At 42.3% G+C, this 23,338-nt stretch overlaps 1 protein-coding gene across 1 annotated transcript in view; it reads left to right on the top strand.

The window, feature by feature from the left end:
- The first annotated feature begins 4,514 nt into the window (after nt 1-4,514).
- LOC146073259 (uncharacterized) overlaps nt 4,515-23,338 on the top strand; it is a 385,449-nt gene continuing 366,625 nt past the window's right edge. Inside the window, exons 1-5 of the mRNA XM_083180446.1 lie at nt 4,515-4,547; nt 5,377-6,189; nt 19,085-19,159; nt 20,145-20,459; nt 21,870-21,949. Of these exons, the coding sequence (XP_083036572.1) occupies nt 4,515-4,547; nt 5,377-6,189; nt 19,085-19,159; nt 20,145-20,459; nt 21,870-21,949 (1,316 nt within the window). The remainder of the gene's footprint in view (nt 4,548-5,376; nt 6,190-19,084; nt 19,160-20,144; nt 20,460-21,869; nt 21,950-23,338) is intronic.

The raw sequence follows: 23,338 nt of genomic DNA, 5'->3' as shown, positions 1-23,338 counted from the left end.
GAGGAGCTGCTGTGGTGAATGACTGTATATTAATGTTATGGGCCCCTAATTTACATGTCACCATGAGCATCCTGGGAACTACTGGGGAGAGATGGGGAGGAGTGACTATAAATAGGCTGTATCAGGCCACTGGGAGCTGATGGAGGAGCTGCTGGATCAGTTACTGGTTGGAGAGCTGGGAGGACGGAGGAGTAAGAGAGAGACAGAGGAAGGATCCCCAGAGTAAGGTAATTATATTATACATAAGATTATGCTGATAATTACACAATCAATTTTACTATTCTTTTGTGACTATTGTCTTGTTATTAGTGATTGCATTTTATTTGACCAATATATAATTAGTTAATATTACTATATAATAGAATAATATGGTGTTATCCTACATGTGACAGTGTAGTATTCATAAATCAATATACAAATTCATGAAAGTTCACATTATATGTATAAAAAAGAGACTTTATCATTTTTCATTGTATGTGTCAGTAATGTAGGGGCAGGAATCATTTAGATGTCACATAATTATACTGTATAATACCATATGTGATACAATATATATATAATCAGTAATATGTACATTATATATCTCTATGTGTTCTTTATTAGTTCTATGATATCATGTATAAGTATCATATGGACTATGTATAATGTATAATATATCTGACATAATAAAAGGCTAATGCTGCTCCTCACAGTTATGGGGGAATTGGAGTGTTGTGCATGCTGGCAGTCACTAGATGGAGCTTCACGTTTTGCCCTGTTTGGGAGCTGACATTATGGTTATGTTAGCTAGTTACTTGTGTGTGTATATATATATATATATATATATATATATATATATATATATATATATATATATATATATATATATTAGAACTGAAGACAGCAACAACAGATTTTGTTTATATATATACATATATATAGGTACAGGGCAATACCGGCACTCCAGTCCTCTTGCGTCTTAGGTGCCTGGTGCCTTCGCTGAGCGGGCAGCTGCGCTGGACGCTGGATGCAGGCGGGGGGTATAGCGCGGCACTCAGGGCGGAATGAAATCAAACAACAGGAGCCATACCTTGCGGTTGACGTTTCAGCCTTTCGGCTTTTATCAAAACAGCTAACTGCATGCTGGCAGTCACTAGATGGAGCTTCACGTTTTGCCCTGTTTGGGAGCTGACATTATGGTTATGTTAGCTAGTTACTTGTGTGTGTGTATATATATATATATATATATATATATATATATATATATATATATATATATATATATATATTAGAACTGAAGACAGCAACAACAGATTTTGTTTATATATATACATATATATATATATATATATATATATATATATATATATATTACGACCACAATAGTGCTATATAGCGCACAGTAATTATAATTGTCTTTCCTATCTCAAAACATCCATAGACACATTTCTCAAATATAAAACATTTATTTAAAAAAACACTTTTAAAACAAGTCATTTTTCACACAATAGTTTCTTAACAGAGGATTTTCTTTTAGATAGTGGTGTACAAAATACTGACGCGCTTCGTCTCACTACGAGACTTCATCAGGGGTGCTTTAAAAATATCTTTATTGATCTGTATAGGGGTTTCTCCTTATTTCAACAATGGATAATGGTCAGTATTGGTATTATTGTTAGTGGCTCAGGAATGAATGAGCTTTCCACTGGGTGTGCTCTAACTTTACTATGAGGTCTGTTTACTGATCCATATTCACTCTTCTTTAAGAAAAGACTGAAGAATATCAGTTAATTGTTTGATTTCTGTCATAAATATGGTATTAGTATAGCCATTATGTTTCCACTTATATAGATGTCCAAGATTGGGACCTCAATTAAGTATTTTTCAGAATTTTTTCTCCAATGGATAGATCATTTTATGGTCCTTAGAGATTACATTCAATTTTTCAAAGGAACAAATAAAAGATTCCTGGTATCACCAGCAGTAGTGTTCTCCTCTGTGTCTTTCACATTGGACACAGAGGAGAACACTACTGCTGGTGATACCAGGAATCTTTATTTGTTCCTTTGAAAAATTGAATCTGAGAGTATATTCCAAAAGCTGGGACTCTCCCCCTTCGAAAGACACTAGTAGCTTGTCTCTACTGTTCCCAGAATCAGAGATATCAGTCTTCCAGCAGCAGGTTACTGCTCTAGCTCCACACACCTGGAATGTAGTTTTATATACTCGTTGACAGATTGCTCTGCCTCCTGAATTCTGATCCCCTATTCCCGAGAACCATTTGGTAGATGGGATTGTATAGTTTTTAATTCCATTAAAATCTAAGAAATCTATTTCCGGGAACTGGAGATCTCTGCAGTCAAGCAAGCTGTCCTGCCACCAGAAAATGATGAATAATAAGCCCACTCAACTATACACCCCTCCTCTACGTATTAAACATCCTCTACCACTCTGGAAGTTATGTATCAGGGCCCCTTTATTCAGCCCAATGCTCCCTTCTCCCACCCCATCTCCCACCATCTGTGCAGTAAAGGGGTAATTAGTGGTAATTACTGATCCATGCCCTACATGCTGAGCGGTTACCCCCTACCACCCGGGGGACATCAAAGCTTCCCCCACCCCTACCGCTGGAGGATTGGTAGGGGCCCAAATACATCGCTATGCCCAGGAGCCTACACTGCTGTTGAGACCCCTGTATGTATGTATATATATATATATATATATATATATATATATATATATATATATATATATATATATATATATATATATATAGAGCAGGGTAGGATCTATTGAATCCAATAAGGGCACTCACCAGCGTCTCATCATGTAGAATTTATTGGTACATTACCAGTCACAGAAAAGGGTGTAGGTCTACGTTTCGGCCACCAGGTGGCCTTTCTCAAGACACACAGCAATTGACGTCTTCACAGCATAAAGGTCAGGATACTTTATCCTGACCTTTATTTTAGAGTTATTTTGTTTCTGTGCAGGGAAAATACTGACTGCATGATTTTTCACTTCAATATAGATCTCACTTTGAAGAAAAACCCCACCCAAATCTAATTCTCTCTGCACATGTTACATCTGCCCCCCCTGCAGTGCACATGGTTTTGTCCATCTAAGAAGGATTTTGTCACAAAGAATGGACTAGAATAACCCCCATAGTTCCTCCATTGCTTCTATATTTTCCCATTACTATGTCAATTTTGGCTTTTGATTAGGAATTTCTCATTAGATCACATAGTCATTTATATTCCATTCCCAGCTGATGGCCAATCATTAGGATCAGGGCTGCCATCAGACTATGTGGAACCCGGGACTGACATAATAGACAGGGCCCCTCCCCTTTCTCAGACAGTCAGCAGCACTGGCCGCACTACTCAATCTATACATTGCTTCATGGGAAATCGGAACTTTGTTTATGACAAATTGCACTTTATAGACTATAATCCTGGGCCCAATTTCTATCTGGGCCTGGATAGAAACTTCTCTGAATGGGGAACACTTAGCACCAGGTGTGTTTGATATGTAGCATGTGGTGGCTCCGCTAGGAAGCCTGTTGCTCACCTGCACACCAGAATTAAGGAAATTTTTTAGGAAGAAAACCCCCAAATTTTCATATATAGACTAGAGGGGGTGCTGTTCCTGGCAGTCAGGCATGTAGCATATAGGGAAAAAGAGGAAAGAGACTGCTCTAGGGGGAACGCACTAAGAAAGTAGAGTCATAAAAAGTAACTTTTAATATGTTTCTGTTAATAGTCCCACAATTAGCTTAAGTGGGAATGCAGCGAAAAATAGAAGTTAAAATATAGGACGTACTCACATATACACACAATGTGCACAAAAAGACAAGAAATAAGTGCTTTAAAAATGACACTTGGATCCTGTCCAAAAATATGCTCCCAGAATAATAGCCGAAGATGTGGTATTTTTGATCAAAGAAAATATATGTACCCCTGTTCTGTTTAATCTCCAATTGAAATAATACCAATCTCAATTCAACTTTTCTCTAGTTATACTGCCACCTTCTGGTGTATAGATTTTACAGGAACCTCTCTCACTATGGTTCTCTGGAACAGTTCCACTCAAATACAATGTTATAATTATGCTACTTGGTGTCTCCAATAAAATCTATGTACCATACTAAATTTGGAATAATATCCTGAAAACCACCACCAGATGGTGCTAAAGGATAGTTTAACAGAGAACCATAGTGAGAGAGGTTCCTGTAAAATCTATACACCAGAAGGTGGCAGTATAACTAGAGAAAAGTTGAATTGAGATTGGTATTATTTCAATTGGAGATTAAACAGAACAGGGGTACATATATTTTCTTTGATCAAAAATACCACATCTTTGGCTATTATTCTGGGAGCATATTTTTGGACAGGATCCAAGTGTCATTTTTAAAGCACTTATTTCTTGTCTTTTTGTGCACATTGTGTGTATATGTGAGTACGTCCTATATTTTAACTTCTATTTTTCGCTGCATTCCCACTTAAGCTAATTGTGGGACTATTAACAGAAACATAATGAAAGTTACTTTTTATGACTCTACTTTCTTAGTGCGTTCCCCCTAGAGCAGTCTCTTTCCTCTTTTTCCCTATGTGTTTGATATGTAGGAAGGTTATGTTTCCACTCTACCAAGGGAAATCCAATGTAGAATAGCAGATACTCTAAAATATTCCACGTGGTGTGAACAACAGAGAGTCTTGGGAAATATTCCCTACAACATATGACAGGGGGTAATTTTAGCCTTCTCATGTGCGGCTCCTCTCACCCCTGCCCCTTTCTTATCTTCTCATGCATTGGCTTATGATATATTTATGGACAGCAATACTGCTATTATCTCCACAAAGGGGTCTTGGAGGAGTTTTCATGTATTAATTCCTCATTTATGACAAACTGCATCATATTTATTTGGTATATTAATGGAATGACATTACTGACTATTATATTGTGCTATTTCTTGCCCACTGTATTTGCTATGATATACCATTTGGATGTTTGCCTATTGCCATGGCTATATATCAGTCTCACATGCATTGAATAAGCTATTATTACATGTCATGCTTTATGCAATACAATTATATTTGAAATTCAGTTTTTTGTTGTTTTTTTGTGTTATAGGTATAATCCGGAAATTCTGCTAAGAACATTACAAGACATTGTTAAAAGGACATTATTCTCGGATCAAGCCAACTATAGATAGTGTTTTCCTATACACCTCTGGAGGATTCTCTAAAGACATTCTCATTTTCTGCATGGGAGAAACCTTCCACAGCTAATTTGTATCTTATCTAATACATGATGAGTCTGACAGGAGAGAGACCACATCTGTGCTCTGAGTGTGACAAACGCTTTACATGTAACTCACAGCTTCTCAGACATCAGAGGAGTCACACAGGAGAGAAACCATATCTGTGCTCTGAGTGTGACAAACGCTTTACATGTAAATCAAATCTTCTCATCCATCAGAGGATTCACACAGGAGAGAGACCACATCTGTGCTCTGAGTGTGACAAAGGCTTTACACAAAAATCAGAGCTTCTCATCCATCAGAGGACTCACACAGGAGAGAGACCATATCTGTGCTCTGAGTGTGACAAATGCTTTAAATGTAAATCAGCGCTTCTCAGACATCAGAGAAGTCACACAGGAGAGAGACCGTTTACATGTTCTGAGTGTAGCAAGTGTTTTATCACCAGGCAAGCACTTGTTATACATCAGAGGAGTCACACAGGAGAGAGACCATATAATTGCTCTGAGTGTGACAAAGGCTTTGCAAACAAAATAGATCTTCTCATCCATCATAGGAGTCACACAGGAGAGAGACCATATCTGTGCTCTGAGTGTGACAAACGCTTTACATGTAAATCATATCTTCTCAGACATCAGATGAGTCATACAGGAGAGGGACCACATCTGTGCTCTGAGTGTGACAAACGCTTTACACGTAAATTAGATCTTCTCAGACATCAGAGGAGTCACACAGGGGAGAGACCATATAAATGTGCTGAATGTAGCAAGTGTTTTATCACCAGGCAACATCTTGTTTTACATCAGAGGAGTCACACAGGAGAGAGACCATATAAATGCTCCGAATGTACCAAGTGTTTTTCTCAGAAGTCAACTATTTCTGAACATCAGAGGAGTCACACAGGAGAGAAACCATTTCAATGCTTTGAATGCAGAAAGTGTTTTACAGTAAAGAGAAATCTTCTTCTTCATCAGAGGATTCACACAGGATAAAAACACATTAATGTTCTAAATGTAGCAAGTGTTTCACTAAGAAACAATGGACCTTATTCAAGTCCGTACATTCAGACCCCTTCGTTCGCAAGGTGTCTGATGTTGGGTTTTTGGCACAGCATAAGATGACATTGTACAGCAGAGCCGGGCGACTCTGATGTTATGTGTCTGCACATGTGTAGGGTCAGTTCTGAGCATGTGCAGATGCTGGGTACGTGCACCCATGGCGAACAACCTTTTCGCTGGTTGCTCCCAACTAACCTTGTGGGCAGAGGGCGGAAAGACAGGGGGCACTGAACCGGTCCATTTTCATATGGGAATACCCAGCGCTTCATTGAGAATGCTGGGTGTGCTCATTCTAATGGGCTGATGATGCGGGTGAGGGGGAAGGCGGCTGAAATCACCAGATATCAGCTGCCCGCCCAATTCCTTCAGAATGCACACACATCTACAGTTTCTCTGAGCAATCTTAGATGTGCATGTGCCTTCCACATCATTTGATGGTCGGCGACCATGGAATGATGTAGGTGTTTCATAACAGCCTGCGAATGGATGTTTATATTAAACATTCATTTGCAGCCTGTCTGTAGGAACACCGGCTGCAAGTTTGGGCGAGCAGCCTGGCATTCACAGGTGGGGTTTGGTGGACTCACAAGGCTGTGAATTTGCAACCTTTTGAGGCAATTAGAATAAACCCCAACAACTTGTTATACATCAAATGAGTCACACAGGGGATCAGCCATATACATGCTCTGAGTGCAGCAAGTGTTTTACTAAAGAGATCAACCTTATTACTCACATACATAGTCACTCTGAGGGTCTGAATGTTGCATGCGAATCAATAGTAAGTTGTATCACCACATTATGTGTTTCAGGAAGGTAACTTTAATGTTACAGTAGGAATATGGCAATGAGTTGATATAAATCCATCTTGCTAAAGACAGGAGAGCTGTGACCAGTAAGCTGGGGGCTGCTTTTCCCTTGGGACAATCTCCCTGTTGGGAAATAGAGCTGCAGTATAACGGACAATGACGATGTGGCTGCCATTACTGTGCCCTGTAATATACAGCTGTTCTGCTCACACTGGTGCTGGGGATAGTACAGGAAAGAGCTTTAGGTACTTGTTTAGTTTCATGGCGGCTGATATATCGGATGCGATATCTGCCAATGCGATCCGATGTGACTTTTTTATCTGTTCGTAACCTCACTATCCACTACGCATGGAGTTGATCTTATATAGTGTGGTGAGCGCAGCAAGCCACCGAGCCCGAAGCATGGCGAGCGTATGCGGATTTCTCGTCACACTATCTAAAATCAACTCCATGCGTTGTGGATAGTGGGATTATGTACAGGTAAAAAATCGGATCGGTTGATATAGCGGCCGATATTGCATCCGATATATCAGCCGCCATGAATCTAAACAAGTATCGAGCTTTATATCCATTACAGAGTTCCAGCATCTCCTCCCAGTCCCTATTATACCTCCTTATTCTGTCCCTCATACATTCCTATTGCTGTCTTATCTCCCTCTGATTCATATACTATGTATTATATTGTATAATGGTGCAACTAAGACATCAGTCCCCTGTATCCCATATTAATCACTGATTATACAGTTGTTTGTTTGCTGGCACTAGGTGATTAACCCCTTCCTGACACAGCATGTTTTTGCCTTCCTGACAGAGCCCTTTTTTTCAAATCTGACATGTATCACTTAAGTTGGGATAACTTTTTTTTGCTTTTACTTATCCCAGTGATTTTGAGATTGTTTTTTCGTGACACATTGTACTTCAAGTTAGTGGTAAATTTTCGTCGATACAGTCTGTGTTTTTTTGTGAAAAATACCAAAATGTCGGAAAAAAATGGAAAATTTAGCAATTTGCAAAATGTTAAATTTTCTGCTTGTGAGACAAATAATCATACCACTCAAAATAGTTAATAACTAACATAGACCATATGTCTACTTTATGTTTCCATCATTATTTCAACTTCCTTTTAATTTTTTTGGACACTAGGAGGCTTACAATATGAATAGCAAATTTTCAAATTTTCAAGAAAATTTCAAACACTGATTTTTTTAGGGACCAGTTCAGTTCTGATGTGACTTTGAGGGACTTGTATGTGAGACACCCCCATAAATGATGCCATTTCAAAAACTGCACCCCTCACAGTATTCAAAACAGCATTTTGGAAGTTTGTTAACCCTTTAGGTGTTTCACAGGAATTAAAACAAAGTGTAGGTGAAATTTCAAAATTTCATTTTTTTTGCAGATTTGCAATTTTAATACATTTTTCTAAGGAACACAGTACATTTTACTAGAGAAATGTGACTAAAAATTGATTCCCCCAATTCTTTTGTTTTCATAAATATCCTATATGTGGCCCTAGTGTGCACGTTGACCAAACCACAGGCTTCATAATAGAAGGAGCACCTACTTGATTTTGGAGCCTCCTTTTTATGAGATTATTTTTTAGGCACCATGTAGGATTCTAGGCACCATAAGATGCTAAAAGTAAGGAACCCCCCCCACAAGTGACCCCATTTTGCAAACTACACCCCTCAGGGAATTCATCTAGGGGTATAGTGTACATTTCAAACCCCCAGGGGTTTCACCAATTGTGGTACAACTGGGCAGTGAAAATGAATAAAAAAAATTTATTTACACAAAAATGCAGTTCTGGCTCAAAATTTTTCATTTTCACAAGGAATGAAGGAGACAAAGCACCCCAAAATCTGTGCCCCAATTTCTCCCGAGTATGGCAATGCCTCATATGTGACCAAAAAATACCAGTTGGGTGCATGGCAGAACTCAGAAGGGAAGGAGTGATTTTTGGATTTTGCAGCTCAGATTCTGGTGGAATGTTGGTGGGTGCTATGTCGCATTAGCAAGACCCCCAAAGCACCAATACAGTGGAACCCCCCCACAAGTGACCCCATTTTGCAAACTACACCCTCAGGGAATTCATCTAGGGGTATAGTGTACATTTCAAACCCCCAGGGTTTGAAATGTACACTATATTTGATACAACTGGGCAGTGAAAATGAAAAATTACATTTTTTTACACAAAAATGCAGTTCTGGCTCCAAATTTGTCATTTTAACAAGGAATGAAGGAGAAAAAGCACCCCAAAATCTGTGCCCCAATTTCTCCCGAGTACGGCAATGCCTCACATGTGACCAAAAAATACCAGTTGGGTGCATGGCAGGACTCAGAAGGGAAGGAGTGATTTTTGGATTTTGCAGCTCAGATTCTGGTGGAATGTTGGTGGGTGCTATGTCGCATTAGCAAGACCCCCGAAGCACCAATACAGTGGAAGCCCCCCACAAGTGACCCCATTTTGCAAACTACACCCTCAGGGAATTCATCTAGGGGTATAGTGCACATTTCAAACCCCCAGGGGTTTCACCAATTTTGATACAACTGGGCTGTGCAACTGAAAAATTACATTTTTTACACAAAAATGCAGTTCTGGCTCAAAATTTTTCATTTTCACAAGGAATGAAGGAGACAAAGCACCCCAAAATCTGTGTCCCAATTTCTCCCGAGTATGGCAATGCCTCACATGTGACCAAAAAATACCAGTTGGGTGCATGGCAGGACTCAGAAGGGAAGGAGTGATTTTTGGTGGTGGAATGTTGGTGGGTGCTATGTCGCATTAGCAAGACCCCCAAAGCACCAATACAGTGGAACCCCCCCACAAGTGACCCCATTTTGCAAACTACACCCCTCAGGGAATTCATCTAGGGGTATAGTGTACATTTCAAACCCCCAGGGGTTTCACCAATTTTGATACAACTGGGCAGTGAAAATGAAAAATTACATTTTTTTACACAAAAATGCAGTTCTGGCTCCAAATTTGTCATTTTAACAAGGAATGAAGGAGAAAAAGCACCCCAAAATCTGTGCCCCAATTTCTCCCGAGTACGGCAATGCCTCACATGTGACCAAAAAATACCAGTTGGGTGCATGGCAGGACTCAGAAGGGAAGGAGTGCTTTTTGGATTTTGCAGCTCAGATTCTGGTGGAATGTTGGTGGGTGCTATGTCGCATTAGCAAGACCCCCCAAGCACCAATACAGTGGAACCCCCCCACAAGTGACCCCATTTTGCAAACTACACCCCTCAGGGAATTCATCTAGGGGTATAGTGTACATTTCAAACCCCCAGGGGTTTCACCAATTTTGATACAACTGGGCAGTGAAAATGAAAAATTACATTTTTTTACACAAAAATGCAGTTCTGGCTCCAAATTTGTCATTTTCACAAGGAATGAAGGAGACAAAGCACCCCAAAATCTGTGCCCCAATTTCTCCCGAGTACGGCAATGCCTCACATGTGACCAAAAAATACCAGTTGGGTGCATGGCAGGACTCAGAAGGGAAGGAGTGATTTTTGGATTTTGCAGCTCAGATTCTGGTGGAATGTTGGTGGGTGCTATGTCGCATTAGCAAGACCCCCGAAGCACCAATACAGTGGAAGCCCCCCACAAGTGACCCCATTTTGCAAACTACACCCCTTTGGGAATTCATCTAGGGGTATAATGTACATTTCAAACCCCCAGGGGTTTCACCAATTGTGGTACAACTGGGCAGTGAAAATGAAAAATTAAATTTTTTACACAAAAATGCAGTTCTGGCTCAAAATTTTTCATTTTCAGAAGGTATGAAGGAGAAAAAGCACCCCAAAATCTGTGCCCCAATTTCTCCCGAGTTTGGCAATGCTTCATGTGTGACCAAAAAATGGCAGGACTCAGAAGGGAAGGAGTGATATTTGGATTTTGCAGCTCAGATTCTGGTGGAATTTTGGTGGGTGCTATGTCGCATTAGCAAGACCCCCGAAGCACCAATACAGTGGAACCCCCCCACAAGTGACCCCATTTTGCAAACTACACCCCTCAGGGAATTCATCTAGGGGTATAGTGTACATTTCAAACCCCCAGGGGTTTCACCAATTTTGATACAACTGGGCAGTGAAAATGAAAAATTACATTTTTTTACACAAAAATGCAGTTCTGGCTCTAAATTTTTCATTTTCATAAGGTATGAAGGAGAAAAAGCACCCCAAAATCTGTGCCCCAATTTCTCCCGAGTACGGCAATGCCTCACATGTGACCAAAAAATACCAGTTGGGTGCATGGCAGGACTCAGAAGGGAAGGAGTGATTTTTGGATTTTGCGGCTCAGATTCTTGTGGAATGAATGGTGGGTGCTATGTGGCATTAGCAAGACCCCCGAAGCACGGTGAAATGATGAACCTAAAAATCCATAGATGTGTGGTATATTTTAAAACACTCCTTTATACATAGGCCGGGTTTGTCGGGGCAAGTGTCACACTGGAAAATAGTTTGCTTTCTTATTCCCTTTTTATAGCAAACTTTGCACCTTTTTTGTGTCCTGCCCTTTTTTTCCAGTGGAGGGGATTTCATCAGGAAAATGCTGCCCTGGTACAATACGGGGGCCAGTACTAGAAGTACTGGGGCCCTCTGCCTGCTGGTTCCCAAATATTAGGCCCTTTATGACTTCCTCTTGAAAGTGCATAAATGTCCCCCTCTGGCTGGTAGAACGGAATAGCACGTAAGCGTTATACAGTGCCATCTGGATGATATACACGGCCAGCTTCTTGTACCAGATTTTTGTTTTCCGCAGGGCACTGTACGGCTTCAGTACCTGATCTGAAAGATCCACTCCGCCCATGTACCTATTGTAATCCAGGATACAATTAGGTTTTGAGGTGTGGGTACTGGTACCTCGTACAGGGACGGAGGTGGTACTGTCTCCGTGAATTGTTGTCAGTATAAGGACATCCCTCTTGTCCTTATATTTGACCAACAACATATTTTCGGTGCATATTCCCCTGCTTTTACCCCTTCTCATTACTTGGGCAATGTGCGTTTTTGGGAGGCCTCTTTGGTTCTTGCGCACAGTACCGCAAGCTGCTGTACCTCTTGAACCAAGGGCCTTAAACAGGGGGATGCTGGTGTAAAAGTTATCCACATAGAGGTGATAACCTTTATCCAGGAAGGGGTGCACTAAATCCCAGACAATTTTTCCACTAACACCTACGAGGGAGGGGGGGCATTCTGGCGGTTCAATTCTTGAATCCTTCCCTTCGTATACCCTAAACCTGTGGGTGTACCCTGAGGTGCTTTCACACAGCTTATACATTTTTATGCCATACCTTGCCCTCTTACTGGGGAGGTACTGGCGGAATTTAACCCTTCCTTTAAAATGTATAAGGGACTCGTCTATGCAAATGAATTTATCTGGGATGTACATCTCTTCAAATTTGGCACTGAAGAGATCAATGACCGGCCTGACTTTGAATAGCCGGTCAAAGGTGGGATCATCTCTGGGTGGGCACTGTGCATTATCGTTGTAATGCAAAAATTTAAGGATTAACTCAAAACGATTCCGGGTCATGGCCATACGGTAAAGTGGGGTGCTGTACAGAACATCTGTGCTCCAATATTGCCTAATTTCTGGCTTTTTTACTATGCCCATATGAAACACCAGACCCCAAAACGTCATCATCTCTACTGCATCTACAGGGGTCCACCTAGCAAATGATGACGTGGGGTTTTGAGCAATAAACTGCTGGGCATATAAATTAGTTTGGTCCACCATTAAATTTATAAAATCATCAGAGAAAAATAATTTGAAAAGGTCAATTTCTCTGAGACCTGTGGAATCAAATTGGATTCCTGGGATGGCCAAAAACTCAGGAACATGGGGCTCAAAATTGTCTGGTGGTGGGGTCCATACGAGATCAATTATTGGGGGGGGGGGTCTCAGCTGCTCTACGGGGGCGTCTTTGAGGGGGTCCCTCATCACTAGAGGAGGAAGAGGAGCTTAAGATGAATCCTTCAAATTCCCCGCTTGCCTCACTGGCTGTGTCAGAGTCAGAGGCAAGCATGGCATATGCCTCCTCCGCTGAATACATTCTTCTGGATGACATTTGGGATGACATTTGGGATGCCATTTTTATTTTTGTGTTACTGGTAGTGAAATGTTTCAACACGTGTATAGTGTAGGGGGGGCGTACAAACTTTATTTCAACCCGGGGGGTATGTAGTGTGTAGTGTGTATGTAGTGCAGAAAAAAAAAATACTTTATACAGGAATTTGATCCCAATAAAAAAAAAAAAATTGAAGGGTTAAAAAAAAAAAAAAAATTGAAGGGGTTAAAAAAAAAAAAAAAAGGTCCTGCGCCAAAAATTGAGCACAGATGTTGGTCAGTAACGTCCGTCACTGAACAGCGCTCAAAGGCAACAGGAATTTGATCAAAAAAAAAGATCAACCCTGTGCCGAAAAAGCTGATCAGTGATGTACGTCACTGATCAGCGCACAGTGGCCACAGGACACCCACAAAATCACAGTGTGTGTAAAAAAAAAATTAAAAAAAGACCCCACAGCACCCTCAAAAAAAAAAAAAGGTGATCAGTGATGCGACACTGATTACCAGTGAGGGGCAGCAGGTGCACAACCTTTGGTGCAACTGACAGTGCAACTGGCAGCAACTGACAGGTATATATAAAAAAAAAAACCTCTGCACCCCCAAAAAGTTGCTGATCACCTCAGATATAGTGATCAGCACAAAAGGCGGGGGCAGCAGACACAAAATATAGCACTCTCTATCACTCTCTGTCACTATCTCTCTCTATCTCTCTATCTCTCACTATCTATCACTCTATGACACTGCAGCAGCAGCACTGACAGTTATATATATGAAAAATAACCCCTGCACCCCCAAAAAGTTGCTGGGGGTGCACAAAAGGGGGGCAGCAGACACAAAATATAGCAGTCTCTATCACTCTCTGTCACTATCTCTCTCTATCTCTCTATCTCTCTATCTCTCACTATCTATCACTCTATGACACTGCAGCAGCAGCACTGACAGGTATATCTATCTAAAAAAAAAACCTGCGCCCCCAAAAAGTTGCTGATCAGTTAATTTATACTGATCAGCACAAAAGGGGGGGCAGCAGTCAGTTATATAAAAAATATATAGCACAATCTGTCACTATCTCTCTATCTCTCTCTATCTCTCTCTATCTCTCTATCTATCTCTCTATCTATCTCTCTATCACATTGCAGCAGCACAAAATATAGCACTCTCTGTCACTAGCCCTCTCTATCTCTCTCTATCTCTCTCTCTCTATCTCTCTATCTAAAACTCGATGACACTGCAGCAGCACAACACAGCACAGCACAACACTGGAAGTCACAACAAGTAGCAAGATCCCAAGCAGTGATCAGGTAAGTATTTTGCAAGGTTCTGGTCAGTATATCGCGGCAGCTAGGCACGGTGACCGCACTGCACGCAATTCCAGACCGGAATGGCGTCTGCAGTGCAGTCACCGTTAGTTTAAACCCCCCTCCATGGCTGTGATTGGTTCGTCGGTCCGACGAACCAATCACGGCCTTTGGGGGCGGGCGGGGTGAGGTGGGGTGACACCAGTGTCACCCTTACACCCCGCGGTGATTGGTGCTGTACTTTACAGCACCAATCACCTCCGATCCCTGTGTCACCGGCGAACGTTATTCGCCGGTGACACAGAAAACGCTGTGAATGGCTGTTCACACTGAACAGCCAATCACAGCGATCGCCGACGGGGGGGCGGCATCGCAGCCCCCCCTGGGCATGCAGGGACATGTCTGCTGTCAGGGACAGCAGACATGTTTAAACTGTCACCGCGTCTATAGACGCGGTGACAGTTTAAAGCCATGACGTACATTTACGCCATGTGTCGGGAAGTACTTCCCGACCATGACGTAAATGTACGTCAAATATCGGGAGGGGTTAAAGCTGATATCTGGTTGCTGTGGGCAACAGCATATATTTTGTTTTTACACCATGTTATGAATAAAATCCCATTGATAACACATTGTTTACCATGTTTATGATCAAGAATGTAATTAAAATGACTTAGTGACTATAATCAAACAATATCAGTAACTACTATTTATGTTACTGACAGTTATCCCCATAATACTTGTTGTTGAATAAAAAAATATCTTTATAAATGATATGATTCTGTTTTTGGCTGCTGATCTAATATATTTTATTAGTATTAAATCCTTTTGTACATTTTTCTACATTTTAGAAGATGGGACCAGGGGAGATACAGATGGAGCCAGTGGTGTAGCTAGGTCCCGCGGTGCCCGGAGCAAGGGCATGTTTCGCGCCCCCCCCCCCCCCCTGATTTGTAGTAGGCGGGGCTCTTGCACAGTGAAAAGGGGGCGTGGCCTAACACTATACCACACTAATGCCCATTGCACATTTTTGCAAACTTTGTAATACCCATTACACATAAAGCCACATGCCCTAATGCCAATTACACGTAAGGCCACACATGATGCCCATTACATACTATATAACAAACCGTAATGCCCATTACATACTCTATAACAAACTGTAATGCCCATTACACATAATGCCACACACCGTAATGCTCATTACATATTATACCAAACACTGTAATGCCACAGACATTGGGTAGGGGTACAGGGGGGGTCAAACACCAGGGAAGAGTTGGGGTAGAGAGGGTCACACACAAACACACACAGATTGTAGTGTACAGAAGGTCATATAAAAAGGAAGGGGGGGGTACAGCGATCCTTGGGTACTCGCCAATCTGTGGGGGGAGTTGCAGGGTGTCAAAGAGGCTTGGGAATTCAGGGATAGGGCAAAGGGATCCCCGAGAGGGTCTGTCTCGCGCTGCCCGGCTTGAAATACATACAAGGGAGACCTGGCCCCTGCGCAGTAATAGGACTTGGAGGAAGTGCTTCCTCCATATTTCGGCAGCAGGAGGACTGAGTTTCTGCTTCCCCATAGTGCGAGGACAGTTTTGATGGACAGTTGAAGTTCCTTTAATCAGAGCTCCAGCCGAGCAGCGCTGGCTCTGGATGCGCTGAGGTCCTCTGACAGACACTAGAGGTCATGTTCACCTCTAGTGTCTGTCTCCTGCAAGGCGGTGGCCATCTTTGGAGTGGCCACTGCAGGCAACTGGGTCAAATGCATGGATTTTCATGAGGTGGTATCTGTCCACACTCTCATCAAAAAATGCATTAAAGTAATTGTAAAATCCTATCGCAGCATGTTGCCTAGTTTACCATCTTCAGATATGACCGCAATTTATGCTGCACTGGTCCTTGTATATAACCAATTTACAGCCACATACATAGTATACATACATGTAGCCGACACACACAAACACATATAGTATACATACACATAGCTGACACACACAAACACACCTAGCATACATACACATATACACACATATTATACATACACATAGCCGACACACACAAGCACATAGATACAGGTGACACACATATATAATACATACAGACAGCTGACACACACACATATTAGTATACATACAAACAGCTAAGAACACACAATATTTACAAACAATGCTGACAAAAACACACAAATGGTATACACATAGTTGTCACACAGACAAGGTATACATACACACACATGCACAGTATACATACACACACACACATGCACAGTATACATACACATACATGCACAGTATACATACACATACATGCACAGTATACATACACATACATGCACATAAGTAACACACACACCTGCTTTACATACAAATGAAAACCAGCATCATTTATTACAGTACATATATATCCTGGCTTCCAGAGCCCCCAGACAGAAAGTCATGGAGAGGGCTCACTGGGCCAGCCCAGTATTATTTATTATACTGTAGATACAGCCGCCCTCCCTCCAGCATCAACACATACCTTCAGTGTCAAACGCTGCTTCACCCGGCCAGTGCAGACAGAGTGCAGTAATGCCGGAGGAGCTGTGCGTCGGAGCTCCCCCTACAGGCAGCCCAGCGGCCTGTGTCAGTGTAATAGATTAGAAGCCAAGCCAGGAAATGACACTCTGCTCTGACAGCCCTGCGAGTGTGTCCAACCCCTGCTCTGCTCACCTAGGCGGGCAGAGACCGACAGTGAGTGCGGCGCCGGGGGGTGAGCTGGGGGAGTGGGCGAGCAGGGTGGGGGAGCGGGCGAGCAGGGCGGAGGAGCCGGCAGCAGAGTGCACGGCTCCGGCGCCTGTTGATATCTCTGCGCCCGGAGCTTGAGCTGCGCCCGCTCCGGCCTAGCTACGCCGCTGGATGGAGCCACCATCATCTAGCCTGCCTATGGCATTTGTCCTGCCATAGGTTGCACAGCATGGTATATGGCATTATATACCAGCAAGACCAGTACTATATAAAAGAGGAGACTCTTGGCTTTCAGGGCAGACTAACTTCTATTTTATGGTTAGAGTGAATAGGCACTCCTGCGCATACCTTTACCACACAATAATACAAATGAAAACTTCAGACTGTCTGTGTATATAATAAAGATAGTGCTTTTATTATGAAATAAAAACAGGTAAAAAAAGACGTATGTAAATTGCATAGGTAGGTCAGAAAATGTTAAAACAAGGGGGGAAGGTGGTGATCTAATACCGGTATACGTTCTATAATACAATGACAAACAGACATATAACATAAATAAAGTCCAGAGTATGGATATGCAAAAACTCTTTGAGCCAAAAGTTCTGAGGCCTTGAGTGAGCAAAAGGTAGGCTGGGGTTGGTGGAAGTGTTCCACACTATTGCCCGCAATCTGTGGTCCTTAACAGGTATGGATGGAAATTACCGCGTGTATATCTTTAAGAGATAGAGTGGTGTCTGCCGGCAGACTCGTCCTAATCCCGCGGCTGCAGTGAAGTAAGGCAGCGGTCAGGGAGGTCTCTGGAGATCAACGCGTTTCACCCGTCAAACGGGCTTTGTCAGGATGTGCAGAGTGACTGGTAACCATCTCCGTCTCTATTTAAGCTGGGCTGGCATGACGCGGTTGCCGCTTGCGTCATTTCCGCCCGTATACAGCTTCCGCCCTCACTCCTGTAGTGAGCTCCGTGTTAAGGTATATCCGCCCTTGTAGGATTTGGCTTTATGTATTGACTTCCGCCCTCTTTAGGCATACCGTGTGCTACCTGTACGGTCTTTGTGGTGGGATAGCAAACAACATATAACTACTAACATATACACGAGTGACAGATGGTATTAGAGTGCTAATAAGGCAAGGTATCAGCGTTTTGCAGAAAAACTAGTAGTTTGCTGGGGACGCAGTGTCCAGTGCCATCTTGTGGGTAAAAAATATATATACATGTATGTGTATATACACAGTCTGATCTGAAGCGTCCTGGAGAGTTTTATCAAATAATGAATTCGCTGTGAGTAAATAATTTTTTGTAGGGTAATAGGAGAGTTTTAGAGGAAAAAGGAAATATATAATATAATATAATAAATATGTTAAAAGTTCGTACAGGTGGATAGTATATATGGGGGGGGAGGGGGATGAAGAGTATGTCAAAACATTTTAGTAGTGCAACAAAAAGGGGAACATCTCATTGACATTGAGCTCTATGTATGTCATAGGTAATATAGAGGGGTCTAGTGTTGTATGGGGATAACACTAGGGTATCTCAAAAAGATTATGATAAAAATGAGAATATAGTACTGGCTGCATATGATGCGAGGTCCATCAGGTATGTGGGGTGAGTGATGGTGTGATAAGGTAGGCTTTGTCAATCTTTGAGGAATGCGGCGATCTCGAAGTCGATGTTTAACCCGTTCTGTGCGAGGGTACCCATTTCGTAGATCATCTTTGTTTCTTCTTTGGACAACATTGTCTCATAGTTTCCTCCTCTCCATGAGGTCTGTATTTTTTTCAGACCTATAAATGTCAGGTCTTTGGGGTTGGCATTATGTTTTTCTGTAAAGTGTGCCGGTATACTATGGTTCTCTTTTTTATTACTGATGTTGCACAGATGTTCTTGGATCCTAGTATGGAGTTTTCTCTTAGTTTTTCCGACATACTGGAGTCCGCACGGGCATTGGAGAAGGTACAGGACGCCACTGGTGTTACAGCTTATCCTCTCTTTGATGGTATGTATGAAATCATTAGTGGAAGAGGGGACTTCTTTGATCAGATTAGTGCTGGTGTATCTGGTTTTTCTGCATGCTGTACACATGCAGCATCTTGAGAAGCTGGATCCTTGTTTGGTGGTTTTCTCTTGTGTCTTAATGTGGCTTTTCACCAGGGTGGTCTTGAGTGTAGGGGCTCTTCTGTATATCACCCGAGGTCTGTGGGATATGATGTCCTTCACATTATGGTGTAGTAAAAATTTCAAAAGTTGTAAAATAAACTGTTTACCTATTATTTACCTGTTACCTAAAGTATTTAACGGCTACCACACCTTGCTTGTGGTTGCTTTAGGTGTATAACGCATCTACATCCAGTGAGAACAAAAACTGGTTGTCCTCAAGACTGATGTCATGAAGTCTACATAGGACATCTGCCATATCTTGCACATATGAGGGTAGGTTGAGTATAAAATGTCTCAAATGAAGGTCAAGAAATGTGCACGCTTTTTCTGTCAATCCTGCCTTTTCTGATAAGATAGGCCTTCCAGGTGGATTGTCCATTTTTTATGTATTTTTGTTAACATATAATAGGTTGGCATTTTGGGAGTGTTACTTTGTATGTACTCATGTTCTTTTTGTGTGATTGTTCCTTCTGATTTAGCTTTATTAAAAAAATTATGATATTGATTTTTTTAGTTCTCCATTGGATTGAAAAGGGTAGAATTGTAAAAAAAAATGTCATTTAATTGGTGATATGCTTCCTTTAAAATTTTTCTTCTGAACAAATGACCGTATTACCTCCCTTATCACTTGATTTCACAACTACATCATGCCAACCTTGTATCTCCTTGATGACAGTGCTTGAAAAATAGAGGGTCTAAGGAGCAGTAAAATGTGCTGATAATACAGCTACTGTAATATGTACTGGGTATACCCGATGTCTGGAGAAATTCCTTTCACCAGTTATGCCCTAAAAAGCCCAGAAGGACTGAGCTGAACACATACGCCAGACAGCAAATATGGCCAGTGCTACCCCAAATCCTAGCAATGCAGCAAGGAAATCGAGCTCCCCTGGCCACCACCAGGCAGGAAGAGGGTATATCATCTCCACCAATGCATAATGTGGGAGGTGTGGATTTCCAAGCAATTGTACAAGCAATTAAACAAACCTTAGAACCCATATTGCAGACCCAGGCTGAGGTTATGAAACAGGCCGTAGAGGAAATAAAAGGCCAGAGAAAACAGATCTCTGACCGGGTCCAAGAGAAAGAACAAAAAGTCAGAGAACTGTTCCAAAGAAGTTCTAAAAAAACTAAACTTCAGAAATGCAGAAAGCACAACAACAGATTTGGTTAAAATTGGACAAGATAGAAAATGGAATCCAAACTGGTCATAGAATTACTATAGGTTGACAGTCATATGGTCGACCACTAATGGTCAACAGGCTCTAAAGGTCGACAGTTAAAAGGTTGACAGGGTTTAACGGTCAACAGTCAAAAGGTCGACAGGGTCTAAAGGTTGACAGACAATAGAATCAGAATCTCTTTATTGGCCATGTATACTCTCGTATACTAGGAACTTTTCATGGATACAGTGCAGCTTCAAGCATGAGGGATGACAGGACATACATACATTGCATCAGTTGCGCATACAAAAGACAATTCACATGTTAGAATTTGCAAGGTTAGACAGAGCAGTTAGGTGTTAGATCAGCAGTATCTTAGAGTACATTGTTCAATAGCTGAATAGCTATCGGGAAGAAGCTTTTTGCGGTTCTTGATGACTTGCCAGGGATGGACCTGAAGCGTCTACCTGATGGGAGAATATCAAACAAGTTATGGCCAGGGTGGAGTTTGTCCGCCACGATCTTCCCAGCTCGCTTCTTGACCCTACTTAAGTATTGTTCCCTGACATGGGGAGGTCCATCCCAATAATCCTCTCTGCTGTCCTCACCACTCTTTGCAGTCTTTGTTTGTCAGATTCATTGGCCCCTCCATACCAGATTGTAATAGAGGAACATAGAATGGACTCGACGAAAGCTGTATAGGTCGACATTGTCAATAGGTCAATATGGTTAAAAGGTCGACATGGAAACAGTCGACATGTATTTTTTACAAAGTTTTGAGCCGACATGTGCTGATAGGCAGTATTTCATGCCTTACCATCCACTAGGGCGTTGAGGGAGAATAAAAGTGTGCCAAGTGCAGCGAGACACTGAGCCCGAAGCAAGGTGAGTGCAGCGAGCCATGTGAGGGAACGCGGTACACTTAGACAGTGTCCATGTCAACCTATGTTGACATAGACAACAACAAAAAGAAAGAAAAACTCATGTCAAACTTTTTCCATCTCGACCCTTTGACCATGTCAACCTTTTTTATGTTGACCTTTTAACTCTGTCGACCTTTTCCCTGCTGACCTTTGGACCCTGTCAACCTTTTGACTGTCGATCTTTAGACCCTGTCGACCTTTTCAATATCGACCTTTAGACCCTGTCCACCTTTTGACCTTGACGACCTTGTGACTGTCGATCATAAGTAGACCTAGACACTGTAGATGTTTTATACCATAACCATAGATAACTGGTCCAGAAGAAATAACCTAAGGCTAACAGGTCTACCTGAGTCTCTAGAGGGTCCCTCACTTAACCATTTTCTTCATAACACACTGTCAGATCTGCTAAATATTCAGACAAGTGGCTCCCACCTAATAATTGAGAGGGCAAGAAATGGAGAGGAAGCAAAGTTTGTCTCAGTAGTGGTGCACCTTAGGTAAATTACAAGACTAAAAATATACCTTTTATTGGGTCAAATGTTTAAAAAAGGGCTGAGAAATATGACAATACTACATAAAACATGAAAAAAGGACTAGTGAGGATAAGTGCAATTTAAAAACTTAGTGCCGGGCTGGACAACACCAGCCCTCCAGATGTTGATGAACTACACATGCCAGCATGCCTTGCATCAGTTTCAGCATGGCCACATAGCAAAACTAATGCAAAGCATCCTGGGATGTGTAGTTCATTAACATCTGGAGGGCCGGTGTTGCCCAGCCCTGCCCTAGTGGATGGTAGGGCATGAAATACCACCTGTCGGCACAAGTCAACTCAAAAAACAGAGTAAAACCCCATGTCAACGTTTTGACTGTTGACCTTCCCATATCGACCTAATGCTTGTGTTGACCTAATGACCCACGTCGACCTTCCATCATACCTTCCTGCAATTCAGAATAATCATTTATTTTAACAAAATAAATTCTTGCAATTCATAGCACAAAATTTGGAAAAAAAAATTGTACTGGAATATGCATTTATAATTCTGCATTTTATTGGGCTCCAGCATTGCATTTTATAAATGCTAACGCAGACACCGAGGAAGCCCCCTGTGCCATATGATCATCTGGCGCATTAACCACCATGCACGGTGGATGTCACAGCAGCTACAGATGGAGCCGGGCTTGTCTTTGCAGGGGATGGTGATGGCGACGCCAGCCGCCATCCCCCGCCACCCGCCATCTGTATCTGCGAAAGGGGACGCACGCGCATGAGATGCGTGCGCGTCCCCTTCCGAACGGCGCTTCCCCCGGGTCCCCGCCGGCTTGTTGGCGGTCACCCGGGGTCCCCACCGCCTCCCCGCACCCCCCGCCTAACCCTGTACGTCTCCCTGAAGTGGAGACGGACAGGTTCCCGTCGCCCCGCCGTACGGAAACTGAGACGCGCATGCGCGTCTCAGTCAGATGGAGAGCCGGGCTGCTGGCGGATCGCCAGCGGTGACGTTCTGGCGATTCGCCAGCAAGAGGGAGCATGGCTACATCTGTAACTCAGGCAGATTCCGACACGAGTTATCAGCCAGATCAAAAAGGTACCTCTCTGTACCTGGCCTGAGAGTTTCATTTATTCAAGATGCTTGGAGTACTGCTCCCCCCCCCCTACCCTATATATATATATATATACACAAGTAACTAGCCAACATAACCATAATGTCGGCTCCCAAACAGGGCAAAACGTGAAGCTCCATTGGGCGCCATCTAGTGACTGCCAGCATGCACAACACTCCAATTCCCCATAAAGGTGAGGAGCAGCATTAGCCTTTTATTACGTCAGATATATTATACAAATGATCCCACAGTATGATAGAGAATATATAGATATAGTCCATATG

The sequence above is a fragment of the Crinia signifera genome, chromosome 4 (assembly GCF_055691185.1).
Source record: "Crinia signifera chromosome 4, ASM5569118v1, whole genome shotgun sequence".
NCBI classification, from domain to species: domain Eukaryota; kingdom Metazoa; phylum Chordata; class Amphibia; order Anura; family Myobatrachidae; genus Crinia; species Crinia signifera.
This window is presented reverse-complemented; position numbering and strand designations above follow the sequence as displayed.